General features: G+C 42.4%; 1 protein-coding gene across 2 annotated transcripts; it reads right to left on the bottom strand.

The window, feature by feature from the left end:
* Nucleotides 1-566: 566 nt before the first annotated feature.
* LOC135526640 (MORC family CW-type zinc finger protein 3-like) lies at nucleotides 567-23,798 on the bottom strand. 2 transcript variants are annotated; one of them, XM_064955154.1, is made up of 16 exons: nucleotides 23,529-23,798; nucleotides 23,304-23,376; nucleotides 16,015-16,147; nucleotides 14,118-14,339; nucleotides 13,716-13,862; nucleotides 13,076-13,238; nucleotides 12,476-12,604; nucleotides 12,148-12,267; nucleotides 11,807-11,910; nucleotides 11,531-11,674; nucleotides 11,266-11,382; nucleotides 7,935-8,012; nucleotides 4,729-5,040; nucleotides 3,592-4,114; nucleotides 3,206-3,375; nucleotides 567-3,090 (listed from the first exon to the last, which is right to left on the bottom strand). In XM_064955154.1, exons 1-16 carry the CDS (start codon nucleotides 23,565-23,567, stop codon nucleotides 2,931-2,933), a joined length of 2,634 nt encoding a protein of 877 aa, XP_064811226.1. In that variant the 5' UTR covers nucleotides 23,568-23,798; the 3' UTR covers nucleotides 567-2,930. The 2 variants fall into 2 exon arrangements, with proteins under 2 accessions (XP_064811226.1, XP_064811225.1); XM_064955153.1 differs by having other exon boundaries at nucleotides 3,592-4,117; nucleotides 23,529-23,797.
* Between the last annotated feature and the right edge of the window lie 2,199 nt (nucleotides 23,799-25,997).

Consider the following 25,997-nt stretch of genomic DNA (forward strand, 5'->3'; position numbering starts at 1 on the left):
CCCTTATGCCATAGCTTGTACATCTCAATTGTCAGTAGAAACCATATTTGTTTAAGCGAGTCTGTTTCTTTTAAAGGCAGTAAATGAGGCTGAATGAACTGCTTCATTTGCCAGACAAGACAGTGGTAAGGTGTTGGGACTACTGTTGGGATTCTGCTGTTAGGGCCTACGTAAAGCTGTCCTAACAGTTTGTGGGCCTCATCTGTCACCGTTATAGTGCAATTAATGTATTGTTTAGTGGCATTCCTGGCATGCATCCCACTTGGTTTATTTTGCCCCAACAAGATTTACATTCTAAAATCGCCACTGGTGAGTTGGGAATGGTGAAGTGCAACATGTCTGTTTCAGAGCTCCTCACAGTAAAAGAGAGTAAAAATGATGACCACTCTGCCTCCCTGTGGTCAATATTGTCTACTGCAGAATTTGATTAACTTTTGTGAGCTACTTTTCATTGATTGAATTCAAACACACTTGACAACTTGCTTCAGACAAGAGGGGTAAGGTGTTTAGAACAAAAATGTTGCATGTTCTACTCAAGTCAGACAAAAGATCACACAATTCTGATATCTGATTGATTTTCTTTAAAAAAGATATCCAAGCAAAGAAACAGTAAAACATTGTAACGACAGGGCTGGTTAAGTTCAGGCTTACAGTATTTTGAATTTTTCATGGCACATTGAGATAATAAAAACAACATCAATGATGAAACACACACATGCTTCTCTCACACAAGCCATGGTCTCTGAATGACACACAGATAATTGAAGCAGAGACCGCTGGTTACCAATATGGATCCTTCCCATATGGTGAAGGTAAAACTTAAAGCATAGCAAGCTGATCGGAGGACAGTATTACAACTTTTCAACAACATCTCACACTCAGTGAGTACAGTATAACACATCTGAACTGTGGCAGGGTCAATTGGAGATAAAGTATTTACAATGTGACAGTCAGTAGGGCTATTGGAGGGTCATCCGTTACAATGTAAGTCAGTGTGTGGATAAAGTGCCGTGGACATTGCACCATAGACAGGGGTTCCAGGTTGGTATGAGCAAAGAAACAACATGTTACCTACAGTACTGTCCGTGGCCAAACGTTTTGAGAATTACAAATATTAATTCAATGTCTGCTGCCTCAGTGTCTAGATATTTTTGTCAGATGTTACTATGGAATACTGAAGTATAATTACAAGCATAAATCTCATAAGTTTCATAAGTGTCAAAGGCTTTTATTGACAATTACCTGAATTTGATGCAAAGAGTCAATATTTGCAGTGTTGACCCTTCTTTTTCAAGACCTCTGCAATCTGCCCTGGCATGCTGTCAATTAACTTCTGGGCCACATCCTGACTGATGGCAGCCCATTCTTTCATAATCAATGCATAATCACCCGCCTCTTGAGGATTGACCACAAATTCTCAATGGGATTAAGTTCTGGGGAGTTTCCTGGCCACGGACCAAAAATATCTATGTTTTGCTTCCCGAGCCACTTTAGTTATCACTTTTGCCTTATGGCAAGGTGCTCCATCATGCTTGAAAAGGCATTGTTCGTCACCAAACTGTTCTTGGATGGTTGGGAGAAGTTGCTCTCGGAGGGTGTGTTGGTACCATTCTTTATTCATGGCTGTGTTCTTAGGCAAAATTGTGGTAACCCTTGACTGAGATGCAACCCCACACATGAATGGTCTCAGGATGCTTTACTGTTGGCATGACACAGGACTGATGGTAGCGCTCACCTTGTCTTCTCCGGACAAGCTTTTTTCTGGATGCCCAAAACAATCAGAAAGGGAATTCATCAGAGAAAATAACTTTACCCCAGTCTTCAGCAGTCCAATCCCTGTACCTTTTGCAGAATATCAGTCTGTCCCTGATGTTTTTCCTGTTCTTTGCTGCCCACCAGGCCATCCACCAAAAGTCTTTGCCTCACTGTGCGTACAGATGCACTCACACCTGCGTGCTGCCATTCCTGAGCAAGCTCTGTACTGATGGTGCCCTGATCCCGCAGCTGAATCAACTTTAGGAGACGGACCTGGTGCTTGCTGGACTTTCTTGGGCGCCCTTCACAACAATTGAACCGCTCTCCTTGAAGTTCTTGATGATCAGATAAATGGTTGATTGAGGTGCAATCTTACTGACAGCAATATCCTTGCCTGTGAAGCCCTTTTTGTGCAAAGAAATTATGACGGCACGTGTTTCCTTGCAGGTTAACATGGTTGACATAGGAAGAACAATGACAGAGGAAGAACAACTCACACCTGTGTTAACGAGAGAGTCACTGACATGATGTCAGCTGGTCCTTTTCTGGCAGGGCTGAAATGCAGTGGAAATGTTTTTGGGGGATTCAGTTCATTTGCATGTCATAGAAGGACTTTGCAATTAATTGCAATTCATCTGATCACTCTTCATAACATTCTGGAGTATATGCAAATTGCCATCATACAAAATGAGGCAGCAGACTTTGTGAAAATAAATATGTGTCATTCTCAACTTTTGGCCACGACTGTAGACTGGTGAGAATAAGTACTAATGCAGAGTGTGTTTCTAGCGGTCAGAGAGTGAGTTCCTAGCGGTCAAAGAGTGAGTTCCTAGAGGTCAGAGTGAGTTCCTAGCGGTCAGAGAGTGAGTTCCTAGCGGTCAGAGAGTGAGTTCCTAGCAGTCAGAGAGTGAGTTTCTAGAGCACTGAGAGTGAGGTTCTAGAGCACTGAGAGTGAGGTTCTAGAGCACCGAGAGTGAGGTTCTAGAGCACTGAGAGTGAGGTTCTAGGGCACTGAGAGTGAGGTTCTAGGGCACTGAGAGTGAGGTTCTAGGGCACTGAGAGTGAGGTTCTAGGGCACTGAGAGTGAGGTTCTAGGGCACTGAGAGTGAGGTTCTAGGGCACTGAGAGTGAGGTTCTAGGGCACAGAGTGGGTTCTAGAGCACTGAGAGTGGGTTCTAGAGTGGAGACAGTGAGTTGGCATCTATGATCTGCTGCAGGATGCTGTCTACGTCTGGGGTGTCCAGGCTGATGCCCTGCAGGTCCAGGTGGGGTAGGATGGCTGACAGCAGAGCCACCACGTTCCCTCGGATTTTGTGGAGATTCTCCAGCACAATGCTGGGGAATACAGAGAGTAGAAAGTTAAAGAGAATACAAAGCTAGAGAGCCGATGGATTGTGTGTGTATTTCTGTCTTTCTGTGTGTGTTTCTGTCTCTTTGTGGGTAAACACACCGGGAGCTCTGGTCCCTGGTCACTGGGCTGTCAGTCTGTCTCAGCCTGCTCTGGGGGTCAGCCTTCTCCCTCCTCAGTCTGCCCAGCTCAGGCTGTTCTCTCTGGGGCTGGATGCCATCCACAACCAGCCCTGGAACCCCAGGGCCACTGGGGGACGCGGAGCTCTCACACTGTAGAGAAACGAGAGGGAATGGGATAGATTTCTCTATAAAAGTTTAAATTCAGAAAAATGTACAGCTAGAATACAAGTTTAAACCAATAAGAAGGCTTGGAAATAACCATTTTATAATGTTCTTCATGTATCCTAATGGGGAGAGTACGATTTGATTTCCATAATCTTGTAAAACAATCAGACCTTTAGGAAATTCACAGTTAAACCTACTTACCTCCATTTGGTCCAGTTTGGTTACCATGGCCACCGGTGTCTCCACCCCCACCCCAGCAGCTGCCTTATCCCCAGAGGGAGCCTCTGTCATCACCACGTTGTCTGGCGTCGCTGGGAGTGCAGTGGACCCCAGTATCCTCCTCAGCCTCTGAGCCTCCTTCTCCAGTCCAGCCAGTCTCTGGACCAGGGCTCCTCTGTCTGACCCAGGCCCCTCAAGGGTCAGAGCCCGGGGCCAGGGGCCCTCCGGACGACTCAGGGGGGACACCACCACCGTCTGGGCTGAGGGGAGGGAGGGAGGCCAGGCAAGGCTGGAGCTGGGCTGGGAAGGGCCTACTCTGGTGGCCCCCAGTAGTGCCTTCTCCCCCTTGGTCTTCTCTGTCTGCCCAGTCAGTGTCTGTGGTTCATTGACGTCTTTCCCAGGTTGTTGCACCTCTTGGACCTCGTCGGCGAACGGGTGTGGCTCCGCCCATGGTTGTGGTCTCTTGTCCATGTCCCTGGGCGGCCATATTGACTTACGCTTGTTTCTGCTGAGAGAAAGAGAGACTGAGTGTGTGTTTGTATCTATCTATATTTGTTTTGTGTGTGTGTATGTATGTATTTGTACAGGTAACTACCAAAATAAAGGAGACACTTGAATAAATTAGTGATACAAATTATATTGAAAGCAGGTGCTTCCACAAATGTATGTTTCCTGTGTTAATTAAGCAATTAACATCCCATCATGCTTAGGATCATGTATAAAAAAGCCCAGTTGCGCATTATGTTGACTACCACGGCTAGAAGAGATCTCAGTGACTTTGAAAGAGTCCGTTTAAAGGGCGTGTCTGTGTGTGTCTGTAAAGGGCGTGTCTGTGTGTGTCTGTAAAGGGCGTGTCTGTGTGTTTTTCAGTCACCAGATCTCAACCCAAATGAACACATATGGAAGATTCTGGAGTAGCGACTGAGACGTTTTCCACCACCATCAACCAAACACCAAATAATGGACCTTCTTGTGGAAGAATGACATCACATCCCTCCAATGGAGTTCCAGATACTAGTAGAATCTATGCCATGGTGCATTGAAGGTGTTCTGGCTTGTGGTGGTCCAACACCCTATTAAGACACTTTATTTTGGTATTTCCATTATTTTGGCAGTTACCTGTATGTGCGTTTGCATGCGCGTGTGGGTGCGCATGTGTCTGACCCAGACATGGACTGCGCCATTTTGTCCTCCTCATCCTCCAAAGTGGCCACCAGTGTATCCACTGTCTTATTCAGCTCACTGTCCTCAGTCTCCTCTGTGAGCAGAGAAAGGGGGGCATCAGGGGGTAGGGGGCGGAGGAGGACCGGCTCAGATAGAGGGAGGGGTGTATCAGGGGGTAGGGGGCGGAGGAGGACCGGTTCAGACAGGCCTTGGGGGAGGACATGGTGCTTCCGCGGACGGCCTCGTTTTCTGACCAGGCCTTGGTCCCTTTTTAGACACAGAGTGGAAACAGAAGTGAATGGAACAACCGAACTATAGGGCTGAGTACAGTATAGATGAGCATAGTAGAGTAGGCCTAAAGTCTGTTATAAATATAAGGGAAAAATTTAACTGAAGGAGGAAGTCAGGTCTGCTCTGACACTGTGGTTTTGACCACACCGGATCTCTCACACTTATGCTGAGAATAACAATGTAAAACTCAGACGGCAAACCACAAACTGACATGCACACAGAGTTCAAATACATGACATTGAATGCACACATGCGTAGCCACACACACAAGCACACAGACATCAAACAAAGTGCCAGTGCAGACGTTAACTGGCTGTGCATCTGGAGTTGAGGGATGGAGTGAAGAGTAGGGTGGAAAAGAGAGTAGGGTGGAGGAGAGAGGAGGGTGGAGGAGAGAGTAAGGTGGAGGAGAGAGTAAGGTGGAAAAGACAGTAGGGTGGAAAAGAGAGAAAGGTGGAGGAGAGAGAAAGGTGGAGGAGAGAGTAAGGTGGAGGAGAGAGTAAGGTGGAAAGGAGAGTAGGGTGGAAAAGAGAGAAGGGTGGAGGAGAGAGTAAGGTGGAGGAGAGAGTAAGGTGGAGGAGAGAGTAAGGTGGAGGAGAGAGTAAGGTGGAGGAGAGAGTAAGGTGGAAAAGAGAGTAGGGTGGAAAAGAGAGTAGGGTGGAAAAGAGAGGAGGGTGGAGGAGAGAGTAAGGTGGAGGAGAGAGTAAGGTGGAGGAGAGAGTAAGGTGGAGGAGAGAGTAAGGTGGAAAAGAGAGTAAGGTGGAAAAGAGAGTAGGGTGGAAAAGAGAGTAGGGTGGGGCTGGGCGATAATGGCCAAAATAAGGCCAAAGTATGACGGTATTTTATGTTTTGATTAATAAAAGTTCTACATTTGCTTTATGAGTAGTGCATGACCCTAGGGTGGCAACACATATATTCTAAATTATTTCAATGGGTCTTTCTCCTTTCTGATTGGTTTATACTGTTCAATTCAACTTTAACCTAATTGTTATTATTTCCTGCATTTCCATCAATTTCTGCATTTCCTGCACTCATTTGAGATAATTTCCACACTGCCACGATATTGGCAAAAATACGAGGCCTTATTTTTAACCAAATGTTGCAATTGCAATTTAGATAAAAACACTTGGTTGAACTTTTGGAATAATGGAACAAGAATGATTTTTATAATTCTATAGTTCGAATATAAATAATAGTGGGCACTTTGAATTCAGTGTAGTTTGACATGACTACGAATGAAAATACAATGGACGAGTTATTGTGACAGGGTAGGAACCAAGGTGATGTTCAGTGTTTCCTAGGGGACCCTATAATCTTTGGCTACATTAAATCTTTATTCATATAGCCAACATATTCATGCTTCGCCTATTCCTCTTTGATTTAGAAGCTACTTTTGCACAAACAACATGCTGATTTAAGCCTCCACCAGTACTGGTATCAGGCTGTATTAGCTAGCTACGTTTGCTCTGACTCCGAACTTTTATTTGCTAGTTAGCGAGCCAGCTAACTAGAAGATTAGCATTAGTGGCTAACACAATTCAGCTTAACTTGTTAAGAAAATACAAACTACCTGTTTGCAGATGTAAGAAACACAAACTAATATTGTATTATAGAACGCTTGTGGATTTCTATTAAGATCAAAGTGGAAACAACATCGTTGTCATCAACATTGTTGCATGCGCTGTATTGACCATGCAGACTGAACGAAAATGTCTCGTGGTCAAGCAACAACAAATGTGCTCCTTGAGTGACAGGGGGAGGGACTAGGTCTGTGTGGAAAGTGGCATGGAGAGAGGGAGGGAGAGGGATGACTCAGTAGCGGAGTAAACTATAAAAATGGACGTCACACACCGCATATCACATTTAACAAACCAAACATTAAAATGAGAGTAGAGGAAATAGTAGAGGTGAGAGTAAGGTAGGGTAGAGGAGAGAGTAGGGGCGGGTGGACATGAGAGTAGGGTGAAGGAGAGAGTAGGGGCAGGTGGACTTGAGAGTAGGGTTAAGGAGAGAGTAGGTTAGACATGAGAGTAGGGTGAAGGAAAGAGTAGGGGCGGTGGACTTGAGAGTAGGGTGAAGGAGAGAGTATGGGCGGGTGGACATGAGAGTAGGGTGAAGGAGAGCGTAGGGTAGGGTGGACATGAGAGTAGGGTGAAGGAGAGTGTAGGGTAGGTTAGACATGAGAGTAGGGTGAAGGAGAGAGTAGGGGCGGGTGGACTTGAGTAGGGTGAAGGAGAGAGTAGGTTAGACATGAGAGTAGGGTGAAAGAGAGAGTAGGGTAGGGTGGACATGAGAGTAGGGTGAAGGAAAGAGTAGGGTGAAGGAGAGAGCAGGGTAGGGTGGACATGAGTAGGGTGAAGAAGAGAGTATGGAAGGGTGGACATGAGAGTAGTGTGAAGGAGAGAGTAGGGGCGGGTGGACATGAGTAGGGTGAAGGAGAGAGTACTGGCGGGTGAAGGAGAGAGTACTGGCGGGTGGACATGAGAGTAGGGTGAAGGAGAGAGTAGGGAAGGGTGGACATGAGAGTAGGGTGAAGGAGAGTGTAGGGTAGGGTGGACATGAGAGTAGGGTGAAGGAGAGTGTAGGGTAGGGTGGACATGAGAGTAGGGTGAAGGAAAGAGTAGGGTGAAGGAGAGAGCAGGGTAGGGTGGACATGAGAGTAGGGTGAAGGAGAGAGCAGGGTAGGGTGGACATGAGAGTAGGGTGAAGGAGAGCGTAGGGTGGACATGAGAGTAGGGTGAAGGAAAGAGTAGGGTGAAGGAGAGAGCAGGGTAGGGTGGACATGAGAGTAGGGTGAAGGAGAGAGCAGGGTAGGGTGGACATGAGAGTAGGGTGAAGGAGAGAGTAGGGGCGGGTGGTAAAATATTTACTTCTTGTAGGTCTTCTTCGGGTAGCTTGGCGTTAACTCTGCTTCACTCTGCTCGGCTTCCTCTGGCAAAGAGCAGCTCCTGAAATACACACCACAGGTCAGGTGAGGAAGTTCTGAAATACACACCACAGGTCAGGTGACGAAGTACAGTTGATGAGAACAAAGACCACCTCACATGCAAACACACTCATGAAATCTTGAACGCATGCACACTCATTGACTCCATTTCTCTGTCTCTCACCCCATCTCCCTCCCTCTCACCCCTGTCTCAGTCTGTGTCAATTCAATTCAATTGTTTTTTTTTGGCATGGGAAACATACAGTGTAGAGGTCAACCGATTAATCGGAATGGCCGATTAATTAGGGCCGATTTCAAGTTTTCATAACAATCGGAAATCTGTATTTTTGGGCGTCGATTTGCCAATCTTTTTTTTTAATGGTTGATTTTGTAAAAATTATATACCTTTATTTAACTAGGCAAGTCAGTTAAGAACACATTCTTATTTTCAATGACGGCCTAGGAACGGTGGGTTAACTGCCTTGTTCAGGGGCAGAACGACAGATTTTTCACCTTGTCAGCTCGGGGGATCCAATCTTGCAACCTTACAGTTAACTAGATCAACGCAATAACGACCTGCCTCTCTATCGTTGCACTCCACAAGGAGACTGCCTGTTATGCGAATGCAGTAAGCCAAGGTAAGTTGCTAAGTAGCATTAAACTGATCTTATAAAAAAACAAATCAATCATAATCACTAGTTAACTACACATGGTTGATGATATTACTAGATATTATCTATCGTGTCCTGCGTTGCATATAATCTGACTGAGCATACAAGAATCTGACTGAGCAGTGGTAGGCAGAAGCAGGCGCGTAAACATTCATTCAAATAGCACTTTTGTGCGTTTTGCCAGCAGCTTTTCGTTGTGCGTCAAGCATTGCGCTGTTTATGACTTCAAGCCTATCAACTCCCGAGAGGAGGCTGGTGTAACCGAAGTGAAATGGTTAGCTAGTTAGCGCGCGCTAACTAGAGGGACGGAAGCTATACTGTTACACTGGCAATACTAAAGTGCATATAAGAACATCCAATAGTCAAAGGTTAATGAAATACAAATAGTATAGAGGGAAATAGTCCTATAATTCCTATAATAACTACAACCTAAAACTTCTTACCTGGGAATATTGAAGACTCATGTTAAAAGGAACCACCAGCTTTCATATGTTCTCATGTTCTGAGCAAGGAACTGAAAAGTTAGCTTTCTTACATGGCACATATTGCACTTTTACTTTCTTCTCCAACACCTTGTTTTTGCATTATTTAAACCAAATTGAACGTGTTTCATTATTTACTTGAGGCTAAATTGATTTTATTGATGTATTATATTAATAAGTGTTCATTCAGTATTGTTGTAATTGTCATTATTACAAAATAATTTTTTTTTATTTTTTTTTTTTTAAATTGGCCGATTAATCGATATCGGCTTTTTTGGTCCTCCAATAATCGGTATCTGCTTTGAAAAATCATAATCGGTCGACCTCTAATACGGTGCATTTGGAAAGTATTCAGACCCCTCGATTTTTTCCACATTGTTACATTAAAGCCTTCTTCTAATGGGTAAAATAAATAAAAATCCTCATCAATCTACACATAATACCCAAAATGACAAAGAGAAAATGGTTTTCAAAAATGTTTGCTAATTTATTAACAATAATAATAAAAAATGATATATCACATTTAATAAGTAGTCAGACCCTTTACTCAGTACTGTGTTGAAGCACCTTTGGCAACGATTACAGTATTGAGTCTCCTTGGGTATGATACTACAAGCTTGCACACCTGTATTTGGGGAGTTTCTCCCATTCTGCTCTGCAGATCCTCTCTGTCAGGTTGGATTGGGAGCGTTGCTGCACAGCTATTTTCAGGTCACTCCAGAGATGTTCAATCGGGTTCAAGTCCGGGCTCTGGCTGGGCCACTCAAGGACATTCAGATACTTGATTCCTGTGTTGTCTTGGCTGTGTGCTTAGGGTCGTTGTCCTGTTGTCAGGTGAACCTTCACCCCAGTCTGTGGTCCTGAGCACTCTGTAGCAGGTTTTCATCAAGGATCGCTCTGTACCTTGATCTGTTCATCTTTGCCTCGATCCTGGCTAGTCTCCCAGTCCCTGCTGCTGAAAAACATCCCCACAGCATGATACTGCCACCACCATGCTTCACCGTAGGGATGGTGCTAAGTTTCCTCCAGACGTGACGCTTGGCATTCAGGCCGAAGAGTTCAATCTTGGTTTCATCAGACCAGAGAATCTTGTTTCTCCTGGTCAGAGTCTTTTTGAAAAAACAAACAAACAAGCGGGCTGTGTGCCTTTGTGCCTTTTACTGAGGAGTGGCGTCCGTCTGGCAAAGGGTCTGAATACTTATGAAAATAAGGAATTCAATAAAAAAAAGTGCAAACATTTCTAAAAACCTGTTTAAACAAGAAAATAATAATAATATGTATTTGTCACATGCGCAGAATACAACAAGTCATTATGAGGTATTGTCTGTAGATTGCTGAGGGATTACATTTTTTAAATCCATTTTAGAATAAGGCTGTAATGTAACAAAATGTGGAAAAAGTCAAGGGGTCTGAATACTTTCCGAAGACACTATGTTCAAGAGGGTGGGGCTCAAGCTCCATCCCTGTCTCACCCCCTGGCTCTGTGGAAAGAAATGTTTTTTTGTGTGCTAATTTTAACCACTTACTTGTTGTTTGAGTACACATATATAATATTGTCATATGTCCCCCCCCAACACCGTTTTCCATCAATTTGTATAGCAGACCCCCATGGCAAATTTAGTCAAAAGATATTTTTGAAATCAACAAAGGCTGAGAAGACTTTGCCTTTGTTTTGTTTTTTAATTAGGGTATAGAGGGTGTAAACATGGTCTGTCCTATGGTAATTTATTTCAAAAACTATTTGACATTTGCTCAGTACATTGTTTTCACTGAGGAAATGTTCAAGTCTGCTGTTAATGATAATGCAGAGTATTTTCCCAAGGTTGCTGTTGAAGCATATCCCACGGTAGTCATTGGGGTCAAATTTGTCTCCACTTTTGTGGATTGGGGTGATCAGTCCTTGGTTCCAAATACTGGGGATGGTGCCAGAGGTGAGGATGATGTTAAAGAGTTTAAGTATAGCCAATTGGAATTTGTGGTCTGTTTATTTTATCATTTCATTTAGGATACCATCAACACCATAGGCCTTTTTGGGTTGGAGGGTTTGTATTTTGTCCTGTAGTTCATTCAATGTAATTGGAGAATGCAGTGGGGCCTGCCTGATTTCCCTGCCCTGCAGTACCTGAGCATGGTGTTGGGGTTCTGGCTGCAGTTCCAGTGTTCAGGGGTAGAGCTGTAGTGGCCTTCTGGGACATGCCTCCACTTCAGACAGTCCTCACACTGCAGCCACACTGGACTCCTACACACATGTACAAACACGGCACATTTTGTTATAGGCACACGAGTTAAAACACACACTTTTAATTTCCTCTTTCTTAACCACAAGCCATCCATGTTAACCCTGTACTTGCACTGTGATGTCCAACACATGTCGACCTAAAACTCACTCCTCCCCTTCCCCCTCCTCCTCATCTGAATCTTCCTCTTCATTCCTCTTCTCTGCTGCCAGGAACTCTCGTTCTCTCGCCTTTTTCTCCATCATCTCATTCCAGTAGTCGTTGAGTTTCAGCCCCAGGGACGACAGGGTCAGCCTGTTTCAAACCACACAAATACAGTGAGGAGATTCCCATCCAGAACTTAAAATAGCATGTCAATCTGACAATCAGCTCTTCTGATTCATGATAATACTGACTCATTTATGTGTATGAGTGTGTGCATTTTACCTGTACTCTTTGGTGTATTCAAAGTCTTGTTTGTTGTGAGCCGGCTTCAGGAAGTTGCACTCAATGACACCAATAACCCCGACCCCTGCCCTCTGACCTGATGACTGGAGCAGAGAGGGAAGGAAAAAAGACGAGCGAAATATAGGTCAAGGAAAAGTAGAGGGGGAGGTGGGGAGAAAGTGCAGTAAATATAGACGGAGTGAGATGTAGAAAGAGGGAGAGGGACGATAGGAGAACACTATTGTCTATAACTATTAAATCAAACCCTCATGCAATATCTCATATATCTTGTTTGCTATTGACAGATAAACTCAACATTACAGTCTTTAATTCATCCGTACCTTGATCTGGTAGCCAACCTTCTCATAGGACTTGATGAGGCGGTTCTTGTGGTACATCATGATGCCATAGTGGTCTTTGTTTTTGCGGTTGAACCCAAAGGTGACCTTAACCCGGTCTTTCTGATAGAAACGGTTAAGGTTAAGTTTAATGGGCGTACGCCAAGACTGAAGCCTGTACAAGTGACCACAGTACTGTGCATTGTTAATATTTAAGCTAATTAAGTTAGGTTAAATTAAGTTATATTACTTACAGAAGACTGATAAACACAATAATTGTTTTTGGATAGAAATGAACGGACAAACAGATTCTAGTTCTACAGAAGGATACATTGAATTGGGGTTTATAAACGTCATTCTCGATCTGTGACAGGCTCTTGGCAACCAGCTTGGTCTGAACCTTCTTCTGTCGCAGGATGATCTGAGTCCGAGGCTTCAGGTACAAGATGCTGAGGTAGGCCTGTGAGAGTGATAGAGGCACTGCATCTCAGTGCTAGAGGCTTCACTACAGACCCTGGTTTGATTCCAGGCTGTATCACAACCGGCCATGATTGGGAGTCCCATAGGGCGACACACAATTGGCCCAGAGTCGTACGGGTTAGGGTTTGGCTGGATTAGGCCGTCATTGTAAATAAGAATTTGTTCTTAACTGACTTTCCAAGTTAAATAAAAGGCAAAAAAAAAAAAATGTATAGACATTTTTGAGGAGGGGACTTCCTGTTCAGAATCCTATTCAAATCATCAAACCTTCTCACCTTCCTTTATCACTCTGTATGTCTATGCTGCATTCAAGGTCACAATCCTCTGGTGAATAGAGTTGCAAAGTGACTGAAAAGTTGACAGTGAACTTTCTCTTAACCATCCTAACTGATCTCTCATTACTTATTCTCATTGTAACACATCACTTCATCTTTTCTTCGTTAACACTCACCCTCAGTGAGTAGTCCATCTCTGGGATGGTGTGATCAGTCCTCTGCGGTCCAGGAAAGCTCTTCTTCCTGCCTCTAGTCTTGGTCTCCTCTGAGTGGATCTCTGGAATCCGGATGTCAAACTCATCGATCTCGAAATCCAGCTCTGGCTTACCATCTTTGTTCCTGTACGTGATATTGTAGAACTCATTACTCGTGTCAGCTTCCTTCTTCATAGAATTATTATTATTTTACCTTTATTTAACTAGGCAAGTCAGTTAAGAACAAATTCTTATTTTCAATGAAGGCCTTGCAACCTTCTGGTTACTAGTCCAACGCTCTAATCACTAGGCTACCCTGCCGCCCCAATTATCAAATACTTATCTGTAATTAATCTTTAAATGGGCCACTGATCCCTTCTGCTTTCTGAGATGATACCCATTACGGTTTCATTACTAACAAATGTGTGTAAGCAGGGACTCTCTGAATACATCGACAGCAGTCACCCTCGAAGAATCATTACCCACCGCACCACAAAAGCGGCAAGGGAAACAACTACTTCAAGGTCTCACAGCAAGTGACGTCACAGATGGAAAAGCTACTAGGGCGCACCGTTAACTGCTAGCCATTTCACACTGGTTACATATGGGTGTGCATCTTGACCTGCGTATGTTCCAGATGAGGATCTTGGTGCCCTTCTTGGACAGGATGGAGTCAAAGTGCTGCAGCAGCTTCTGCTGGGTGTGGATCAGAGAGTGGGTCAGGATGGCATTTAGACTGGCCTCAGAGTCCTCAGTCACTACCAGCATCTGTAAAACATAGTTAAGGAGAGCAACAAGGATACACACACACACACACAGGCAAGCACACAAATGCACACACAAACACTTTTTATTTCACTCTTTATAATACACACTCATGCATATACTCTCTCTTCCTCTCTGTCTCTCATCCTCGCTCTCAACTTCAATTGCTTTATTGGCATGACAAACATTTTGGAAACATTTCCAAAGCATCAATGGTACTGCATTGGGTCCTCTCTCCCCCTCTCTTTGTGTAAGGATATTGGTCTGTTGGTTGAAGGGCACTATGGGGACGATGACAGCCTGTGCCTTTATAGCCTGTAAGTAGCTCTGGGACAGCATGCCGACGGTCAAACAGCCTCCGTTCTTAGTGAAGATCAGAGCGTCACGACCCAGACGCATGGAGCCAGACTTAAAGCCGTTTCCATAGACACCGATGGCCTGGTGGCTTCCCTTACCAGAACCTTTCTCTGTGAAACCAAAACTGAACAGACAAAGAGAAGGGGTGGGGTGAGATTGCATCGTTAGTTGGAGAGGTGTGTCTGTATTGGTGTGAAGAGAGAAAGTGTGTGTGTGTAGGACGTGTGTGTGATATAGAATGAGGGGGAGAAAGAGAACGATTGTGTGTGTTTTCACGTGTTTATGTAAGAGAGAGGGAGAGTGAGCGTGAGAAAAGAATGGTGTGAATGAAAGAAAAGGGACTGTTATGGGATAGTAAGTCATGTTGTTTATGTTGGTTGATTACAGTATAACAGTTCACATAGCAGTGTGTGTGTGTGTGTGTGTGTGTGTGTATAGAGGCTGCAACATGGACGATCAAACATCAGTGTGTGTGTGTGTATAGAGGCTGCAACATGGACGATCAAACATCAGTGTGTGTGTGTGTATAGAGGCTGCAACATGGACGATCAAACATCAGTGTGTGTGTGTGTATAGAGGCTGCAACATGGACGATCAAACATCAGTGTGTGTGTGTGTATAGAGGCTGCAACATGGACGATCAAACATCAGTGTGTGTGTGTGTATAGAGGCTGCAACATGGACGATCAAACATCAGTGTGTGTGTGTGTATAGAGGCTGCAACATGGACGATCAAACATCAGTGTGTGTGTGTGTATAGAGGCTGCAACATGGACGATCAAACATCAGTGTGTGTGTGTGTATAGAGGCTGCAACATGGACGATCAAACATCAGTGTGTGTGTGTGTATAGAGGCTGCAACATGGACGATCAAACATCAGTGTGTGTGTGTGTATAGAGGCTGCAACATGGACGATCAAACATCAGTGTGTGTGTGTGTATAGAGGCTGCAACATGGACGATCAAACATCAGTGTGTGTGTGTGTATAGAGGCTGCAACATGGACGATCAAACATCAGTGTGTGTGTGTGTATAGAGGCTGCAACATGGACGATCAAACATCAGTGTGTGTGTGTGTATAGAGGCTGCAACATGGACGATCAAACATCAGTGTGTGTGTGTGTATAGAGGCTGCAACATGGACGATCAAACATCAGTGTGTGTGTGTGTATAGAGGCTGCAACATGGACGATCAAACATCAGTGTGTGTGTGTGTGTATAGAGGCTGCAACATGGACGATCAAACATCAGTGTGTGTGTGTGTATAGAGGCTGCAACATGGACGATCAAACATCAGTGTGTGTGTGTGTATAGAGGCTGCAACATGGACGATCAAACATCAGTGTGTGTGTGTGTATAGAGGCTGCAACATGGACGATCAAACATCAGTGTGTGTGTGTGTATAGAGGCTGCAACATGGACGATCAAACATCAGTGTGTGTGTGTATAGAGGCTGCAACATGGACGATCAAACATCAGTGTGTGTGTGTGTAGAGGCTGCAACATGGACGATCAAACATCAGTGTGTGTGTGTGTATAGAGGCTGCAACATGGACGATCAAACATCAGTGTGTGTGTGTGTATAGAGGCTGCAACATGGACGATCAAACATCAGTGTGTGTGTGTGTATAGAGGCTGCAACATGGACGATCAAACATCAGTGTGTGTGTGTGTATAGAGGCTGCAACATGGACGATCAAACATCAGTGTGTGTGTGTGTATAGAGGCTGCAACATGGACGATCAAACATCAGTGTGTGTGTGTGTATATAGACAACCGTACGCATGTGTGTTTCTCACCTGAGCATCTTGTGCAGTTTGTTGGGGGTCATGCCGCTGCCATTGTCAGTGAAGGACAGACAAAGCTGCTGTTGCTCCTCCACCACATCTATCCAGATCTGCCTGGCTGTCACTCCCGGGTCTGATGCATTATCTACACAGCACAAAATCAGTCAATCAATCATTAAATGCATCTATAAAGCCATTTCTACATGAACAACTGTTGTAGAATAAGTTGTAAACATCACACAGTGCTTCACAGGGGTGTACTGTAATTATTAAAATCAGCTGACCAAGTTATCCTGAAGCAGGGGTGTACTGTAATTATTAAAATCAGCTGACCAAGTTATCCTGAAGCAGGGGTGTCCTGTAATTGACACCCTGTAATTATTTCCCAGTTTGGGAACCCTGCTATAGCTTAACCAGAAGGTGTGAAGTAGGTGAACTGCTATCTATTATATTCTTAAAAGGCCTTGTGCAGTCCAAATTATATTTTCCTGTGTTTTATATCATATTGTGCAACAGCTGATGAAACAAACACTGTAAAAGTGTTAACAAATGTGATCAAGTGTTATTTCCTGATAGTTGCAGGTTGAAAATACAATCTACACAGGAACTTCTTGTCAGCAAGGGCAGGAGTTTTGGCTTTCCATGGTGACATATAGGAATAAGCTGGAATCATATTACACAGACTCCGGCACCCGCGGCAAGGGCTACAGTCCGTTACGGATTACAAAGGAAGACCCAACCGTGATCTGCCTGACGCTGCATCTATACCAGACGAACTCAATGCATTTTATTGGGTGATCTCGTTCTCTGAGGCCGACGTGAGAAAGGTTTTTAAAAATCAGGTCAACACCTACAAGGCCCGACAATATTCCAGGGCGCGTTGTCAGAGCATGCACAGAACAGCTGGCAGGCATATTCACGGTCATTTCCAACCTCTCCTTGTCCCAGTCTGTAATCACCACATGTTTTAAGATGACCACCATCATTCCTGTTACCACAGGGGTGTGTGCTTAGTTCCTTCCTGTATTTGCGGTTACCCAAGACTGCGTGGCCACGCACAACTCCATCAAGTTTGCTGACGACATGAGTCAGCCTACAGGGAGGACAGTGACCTGGCCGTGTGGTGCCAGAACAACAACCTCTCCCTCAACGTCAGTAAGACCAAGGAGCTGATCGTGGACTACAGGAAACGGGCATGTCAAAAGCTTCAAAGTCCTCGGTGTCCAAATCATTAAAGACTTAAAATTACGCAAACACACGTGCAGTCGTGAAGAAGGTGCAACAGCGCCTCTTCCCCCTCAGGAGGTTGAAAAAGTTTGGCATGGGCCCTCAAATCCTCAAAAAGTTCTACAGCTGTACCATTGGGGGCATCTTGACTGGCTGCATCACTGCCTGGTATGGCAATTGCACTGTCTTTGATCGCATGGCGCTACAGAGGGTGGTGTGGACAGCCCAGTACATCACTGGGGCTGAGCTCTCTGCCATCCAAGACTTCTATATCAAGCGGTGTGGTTGGAAAATCGTTAATGACACCAACCATCCAAGCCACACACTATTCTCTCTGCTTCTGCATGGCAAGAGGTACCGGTGCATCAAGTCTGGCACCAACAGACTCTTCAAAAGCTTCTATCCCCAAGCAATAAGATAGATAAATAGCTACACAGACCGAGTTAACCTTGAATCTTTATTGATCTTTTGTTTTTTCGCAGTCACAGGGCCCTACACAATCACACACACTCAATTTTCACATACATTTATACTGACTAGAGGTCGACCAATTAATTAGGGCCGATTTCAATCAGTATTTTTGGGTACCGATTTTATATATATATTTTTTTACACCTTTAACTAGGCAAGTCAGTTAAGAACACATTCTTATTTTCAATGACGGCCTAGGAACGATGGGTTAACTGCCTCGTTCAGGGGCTGAAAGACAGATTTTCACTTTGTCAGCTCGGGGGATCCAATCTTGCAACCTTACAGTTAACTAGTCCAATGCAATAACGACCTGCCTCTCTCTCGTTGCACTCCACAAGGAGACTGCCTGTTACGCAAATGCAGTAAGCCAAGGTAAGTTGCTAGCTAGCATTAAACTTATCGTATAAAAAACATTCAATCATAATCACTAGTTAACGACACATGGTTGATGATATTACTAGATATTATCTAGCGTGTCCTGTGTTTGCATATATGACTGAGCATGCAAGTATCTGACTGAGCGGTGGTAGGCAGAAGCAGGCGCGTAAACATTCATTCAAACAGCACTTTCCTGCGTTTTGTCAGCAGCTCTTCATTGTGCGTCAAGCATTGCGCTGTTTATGACTTCAAACCTATCAACTCTGGAGATGAGGCTGGTGTGACCGAAGTGAAATGGCTGGCTAGTTAGCGCGCGCTAATAGCGCTTCAAACTTCACTCGCTCTGAGCCTTGGGGTGGTTGTTTCCCTTGCTCTGCATGGGTAACGCTTCGATGTAGTGGCTGTTGTCGTTGTGTTGCTGGTTCGAGCCCAGGGAGTAGCGAGGAGAGGGACGGAAGCTATACTGTTACACTGGCAATACTAAAGTGCCTATAAGAACATCCAATAGTCAAAGGTCAATGAAATACAAATGGTAAAGAGGGAAATAGTCCTATCATAACTACAACCTAAAACTGCTTACCTGGGAATATTGAAGACTCATGTTAAAAGGAACCACCAGCTTTCATATGTTCTGAGCAAGGAACTGAAACGTTAGCTTTCTTACATAGCACATATTGCACTTTTACGTTCTTCTCCAACACTTTGTTTTGGCATTATTTAAACCAAATTGAACATGTTTCATTATCTACTTGAGGCTAAATTGATTTTATTGATGTATTATATTAAGTTAAAACAAGTGATAATTCAGTATTGTTGTAATTGTCATTATTACAATTACTTAAAAAAAAAATATATATATATATATATATATGTATATATATATTTTTTTTTAAACCGGACGATTAAACGGGATCGGCTTTATTGGTCCTCCAATAATCGTGATCGGCTTTAAAATCATAATCGGTCGACCTCTAATACTGACTCTACACAAAATGCAGACACATACAAGCTGCTGCTACTCTGTTTACAGTTGAAGACAGAGGTTTACATACACTTAGGTTGGAGTCATTAAAACAAGTTTTTCAACCACTCACAAATGTTTTGTTCATAAAACTATAGTTTTGGCAAGTCGGTTAGGACATCTACTTTGTGCATGACAGGTAATTTTTCCAACAACTGTTTACAGACATGTTATTTCACTTATAATTCATTGTATCACAATTCCAGTGGGTCAGAAGTTTACATACACTAATTTGACTGTGCCTTTAAAGCTTGCAAAATTCCAGAAAATGATGTCATGGCTTTAGAAGCTTCTGATAGGCTAATTGACATCATTTGAGTCAATTGGAGGTGTACCTGTGGATGTATTTCAAACTCAGAGCCCCTTTGCTTGACATCATGGGAAAATCAAAAGAAATCAACCAAGACCTCAGAAAAACAATTGTCGACCTCCACAAGTCTATTTCATCCTTGGAGCAATTCCAAACGCCTGAAGGTACCTCGTTCATCTGTGCAAACAATAGTATGCAAGTATAAACACCATGGGACCACACAGCTGTCATACTGCTCAGGAAGGAGACGTCAGAACAACAGCAAATGACCTTGTGAAGATGCTGGAGGAAACCGGTACAAAAGTATCTATTACCACAGTAAAACAAGTTTTATATCGACATAACCTGTAAGGCCGCTCAGCAAGGAAGAAGCCACTGCTCCAAAACCGCCATAAAAAGCCAGACTACGGTTTGCAACTGCACATGAGGACAAAGATCATACTTTTTGGAGAAATGTCCTCTGGTCTGATGAAACAAAAATATAACTGTTTGGCCATAATGACCATTGTTATGTTTGGAGGAAAAAGGGGGAGGCTTGCAAGCCAAATAACACCATCCCAACTGTGAAGCACAGGGGTGGCAGCATCTTGTTGTGGGGATGCTTTGCTGCAGGAGGGACTGGTGCACTTCACAAAATAAATGGATATATATATATATATATAAATGGATATATATATATATATATATATAAATGGATATATATATATATATATATATATATATATAAATGGATATATATATATATATATATATATATATAAATGGATATATATATATATATATATATATATATAAATGGATATATATATATATATATAAATGGATATATATATATATATATATATATATATATATATAAATGGATATATATATATATATATAAATGGATATATATATATATATATATATATATATATATATATATATATATATATAAATGGATATATATATAAATGGATATATATATATATATATATATAAATGGATATATATATATATATATATATATATATGGATATATATATATATATATATATATATATAAATATATATATTAATATATATTTATATATAAATATATATATATATATATATAAATATATATAAATATATATAAATATAAATATATATATAAATATATATATAAATATATATATATATATATAAATATATAAATATATATATATATATAAATATATATATAAATTGCACCACCAGTACCAAGAACCAAAGAAATAGAGAGGGGAGGGAGGAATGGTCGAAGAGTTTGAGAATTATAAGAATTAGGGATGGTTGATAAGGATATTGCAATAATTTTCTTCTTTTTATAAATATATATATATGTGTGGATATATTGAAGCAACATCAAGACATCAGTCAGAAAGTTAAAGATTGGTTGCAAATGGGTCTTCCAACTGGACAATGACCCAAAGCATACTCCAAAGATGTGGCAAAATGGCTTAAGGACAACAAAGTCAGGGTATTTGAGTGGCAATAACAAAGCCCTGACCTTGTGGGCAGAACTGAAAAAATGTGAGCGAGCAAGGAGGCCCACAAACCTGACTCAGTTACACCAGCTCTGTCAGGAGGAATGGGCCAACATGCACCCAACTTATTGTGGGAAGCTTGTGGAAGGCTACTCGAAACGTTTGACCCAAGTTAAACAATGCTACCAAATACTAATTGAGTGTATGTAAACTTCTGACCCACTGGGAATGTGATGAAATAAATAAAAGCTGAAATAAATCATTATTCTATTATTCTGACATTTCACATTCTCAAAATAAATGGTGATCCTAACTGAGCGAAGACAGAATTTTTACAAGGATTCAATGTCAAGAATTATGGAAAACTGAGTTTAAATGTATTTCGCTAAGGTGTATGTAAACTTCTGACTTCAACTGTATCTTATATCCTGTTGCCTAGTCACGTTTACATTTGTCATTTAGCAGACGCTCTTGTCCAGAGCGACTTACAGGAGCGATTAGGGTTAAGTGTATTGCCCAAGGAAGGGCACAGACAAATTTTTCATATAATCGGCTCGGGGATTCAAACCAGCAACCTTTCTGTTACTGGCCCAATGCTCTTAACCACTAGGATACTTGTCGCATAGTCACCTTACCCCTAGACATATCTACCTCCATCACTGCAGTATCCATGCACATTGTAAATATGGTATTGGAACTGGCCCTATATATACTTACTTGTGATCTTCATATTTCTTATATTTATTTTCCTATTATTACAATGTTATTGAATTGCTGGGTTTTGAGTTTGTAAGAAATGCATTTCACTGTATTTGTGTATGTGACAAAACTTGAAACATCTCCAGGCGGTAAATTGGTTAATAGACAAATAACCAAGAGCATTCCAAACCTCTTTGCCAATAACTAGTTTTCAGTGTTCCCTCTCCACTCAGACCACTCCGACAGTCCTAACAAAAACCTTTCTTGAGAAATAGTTTAAACTATTTTTGCCTATTTTAATGGAAATCTATTCCAGTAAGGTACTTAATTGTTACCCAGAAATGATTTCATATTGATATAAAAACAGCTGCATTGGGCCTTTGATTAAAGTCACAACACAATGGGCTTGTTTGAGTTGAGAAGTGAAGTTGGGGAGCCGAATGTCGGACACGGATGTGGTTTTGCAACAGGAAGGCTCGGTGCAACATGTCAGTGTTGCCATGGTTTCTAAAAGGTTATATGTAATGTCAAAATAAATACATCACCAATCCCCATATCACACACTCAAAAACTGTAAATATAGGTGTACATTGTACTAACAATTGGTGAAAGAGAGACTCAAATATCATGTTCAACTATACATGAATCGCAGCAAAGTTAGTTCCTGTTTAGTTACTTCTTTGGTCACGTTTGTGTGGGTCAAACAAAAACATCCTAATGATTAGTTGACAATTGCCTTCCACAATTCAGGTGATGGCTGCAGGATGAAGTTGAAGGGCAACTGCGGAAATTTGCAGGCGAATGCAGACAACTTCATGACCATTGATGACGTGGTTTTTGTAAAGTATAAGCAATCATCATGTAGGCAGACCATTTTTATCCCCATAACGCAACACACTTTGGACCAACGACTTGACAAAAGTGATCTGCTTCAAACAAGCCTAGTATGTATCTTCAGTGTTTGACTAAAGTAGGTGCCGTTTATGTTTCTATTCAGGTGCAGGAACTCCACAATACTTTGGAGCGCATATTCTAAGAGGAACAGGAGCTCAAGCGGTAGCAAATGTGAGGTGCTGGTACTCAGCTACATGAGCTCCTGCCCAAGTCAAGCACAGCGTATTTTAACCAACTGCAAGTCTCCAGTATATACCTCACTTGGGGTTATTCCAAGCATGCAAATCGTAGGCTTTACAAACCAACAGACAATGCACACGGCACCAACCAACTTGCCAATTCCAACCAATGATCATGCACAGAGTGGAGGTTTCTCAGCGCTGACTGGTTGAAACACATCTAGAGATAAAAAACGAACATGAATATAAAACATTCTACGCGCATTACAAGTGGTGTTACGGTGTTGATACTGCGTCGAGAAAAATATGTTCTGCCTGCCTGGCAAGCGACGTCATGTCATAAAAGTTACTGTAGGCAGAACTTTTTCCTCCAAGTTATGGCGCTTCATTTATTATATTTACATTTTATAACTAAAGTTAAGTATATGGGACACATATTGCAATGGGAAAAGAACAGGTGGATGATAGACTGTCGATGAAGCGCGCACCACAGACATGGCGTCTATAATATTTTCTTTTTACGCGGAAGCCATGTCACCAGTAAGTTTTTACGCACACACATGTGCTACGTTCCTACCTCCAGCAGAAGGGGAAATGAAAACACAGAAAGAATCAAAATTAAAGTCGTCTGTTACCTATTAGTTCTGCAACTGCGCTGAAAGGCCACGTATGACTTGTTGAATTACTATTCAGGAAGGACGGACTCATCTGCAAAAAAACAACAACTTCGATATTTAGTAATTTTCTTTATAATAAAAACAAAACGTCAACAACCAATATAGACTATAATAACGAATACAAATGCAATAGATCATAACCCGTTTTTGTACAATAAATAACTGATTTAAAAAAATACATACGGAACTGAGACGAATCCCATGCTCGCTAAGCCTCGCCATGTTTTACAGTGAAAGCCAGTTGCAGACATACGTCAAAGACAGTAGAGTTTAAACTCTGTGCCTACGTAGTGAGTAGCGACAGGCCACACGCGCAGGTCTGTCTTGCCGCGTTCACATTCTAGCCGGAACTAGGAAACTCTGAAATGTACGACTTGCTTTCCTAGTCATACCAGGGTCCTGTTCAACCAGATAGCACGTCGGAAATGTTAGAGTTTCATAGTTCCGACTAGTACATACACGCGGAATCTGTTCAGCCCACCGGGGGAGGTCGTCACTAGCTTCTACCACATAGTCATAAACCACGCCCATTTCGACAATTTGTTTAAAAAATGTTTTAAATAACCCTAACAGTAACCACACTGCTAATCCCCCGGGGAGTTGCAAGGTGATGCACCTGCTTCCCCCCCCCGGTGTTTTAGACGTATGGTTTCAAAGTTCAAAAAAGCCTTCGCAGAATAGAATAACAGCTTCTATCGACAATGAGAGTGCCAAAGTAGTAAGTGTTGGTGTGGTCTACAACGAATAGTGTAGTAACGGAAACCCCACACTACGCCCCTAGTGCGCACATAAGTAGTTTTTTAAATCTGCCTTTTTAAAATAAAGGTGAGTTTGGTTTGTACAAACAAAACCAGGGCTGTGTGTTCTAGTCGAGTGGACATTGAACCTTGACCTTACAGTTTTATCTCCTGGGTATTGAAACAGACCACATAATGTTGCACCATTCAGCCATACAAACAACTTCCTCTAGTCCAGCAAATCCCACAACAAGTGGGTGTATAGGACCCCCAGGAGCCTCAGATAACATTCAGGAGATCCCTTAAAGCAGGGTCTCTGGATAAAATGATCACATTGAAAATAATAGCCGCAATGCCAAAATACCTCACATTTGAATGGAATAACTGTTTTACAGACATTAAAACATCGTCCAATTTCATATACAGTGCATTCAGAAAGCATTCAGACCACTTCCATTTTTCCACATTTTGTTACATTACAGCCTTATTCTAAAATAAAAAAATCCTCATCAATCTACACACAATATCCCATAATGACAAAGCGAGAACAGGTTTTTAGATTTTTTTTTCAAATGTATAAAAAATAAAAACAGAAATACCTTATTTACATAAGTATTCAGACCCTTTGCTATGAGACTCTAAATTGAGCTCAGGTGCATCCTGTTTCCATTGATCATCTTTGAGATGTTTCTACAACTTCTACCTGTGGTAAATTCAATTGATTGGACATGATTTGGAAAGGCACACACCTGTCTATATAAGGTCCCACAGTTGACCGTGTATGTCACAGCAAAAAAACAAGCCATGAGGATGTAGAACGCCAAGATTTGATTGGGTCGAGGCACAGATCTGGGGAAGGGTACCAAAAAAATGTGTGCGGCATTGAAGGTCCCCAAAAACACAGTGGCCTCCATCATTCTTAAATGGAAGAAGTTTGGAACCACCAAGACTCTTCCAAGAGCTGGCCACCCGGCCAAACTGAGCAATCAGGGGAGAAGGGCCGAGGTCAGGGAGGTGACCAAGAACCCAATGGTCACTCTGACAGAACTTCAGAGTTCGTCCTTGGAGATGGGAGAACCTTTCAGAAGGACAACCATCTCTGCAGCACCACCAATCAGGCCTTTATGGTAGAATGGCACCGAAAGACTCTCAGACCATGAGAAACAAGATTCTCTGGCCTGATGAAACCAAGATTGAACTCTTTGGCCTAAGTGCCAAGCGCCACGTCTGGAGGAAACCTGGCACCATCCATACAGTGAAGCATGGTGGTGGCAGCATCATGCTTTGGGGATGTTTTTCAGCGGCAGGGACTGGGAGACTAGTCGGGATTGAGGGAAAGATGAACCAAGCAAAGTACAGAGAGATCCTTGATGAAAACCTGCTCAGGACCTCAGACTGAGGTGAAGGTTCATCTTCAACAGGACAATGGCTCTAAGCACACAGCCAAGACAACGCAGGAGTTGCTTCTGGACAAGTCTCTGAATGTCCTTGAGTGGCCCAGCCAGGGCCCGGACTTGAACCAGATCGAACATCTCTGGAGAGACCTGAAAATAGCTGTGCAGCGAAAATCCCCGTCCAACCTGACAGAGCTTGAGAGGATCTGCAGAGAAGAATGGGATAATCCTCCAAATACAGGTGTGCCAAGCTTGTAACTTTATACCCAAGAATACTCAAGGCTGTAATCACTGCCAAAGGTGCTTCAACAAAGTACTGAGTAAACACTTATGTAAATGTAATATATATGTAAAAAAAAAAATATATATATATATATATATATATATTATTTTTTTTCTTAAAAAATGTTTAAAAACCTGTTTTTGCTTTGTCATTATGGGGTATTGTGTGTGGATTGATGTGGAAAAAATACAATTTACTCCATTTTAGAATAAGGCTGTAACGTAACAATATGTGGAAT

The sequence above is a fragment of the Oncorhynchus masou genome, chromosome 32 (genome assembly GCF_036934945.1).
Source record: "Oncorhynchus masou masou isolate Uvic2021 chromosome 32, UVic_Omas_1.1, whole genome shotgun sequence".
Classification (NCBI taxonomy): Eukaryota; Metazoa; Chordata; class Actinopteri; order Salmoniformes; family Salmonidae; genus Oncorhynchus; species Oncorhynchus masou.

What these genes read in the sequence shown, in the direction of transcription:
- LOC135526640 (XM_064955153.1), bottom strand. Translation starts at nt 23,567, where the DNA reads ATGGCGAGGCTTAGCGAGCATGGGATTCGTCTCAGTTCC. An exon ending in CCCTTCAACCAACAGACCAA is followed by an intron (nt 13,863 to 14,117) that starts TATCCTTACACA and finishes CTATGTTTTACA; the next exon opens with GATGCTGGTAGTGACTGAGG. An exon ending in ACCAGGGACCAGAGCTCCCG is followed by an intron (nt 3,091 to 3,205) that starts GTGTGTTTACCC and finishes TGTATTCCCCAG; the next exon opens with CATTGTGCTGGAGAATCTCC.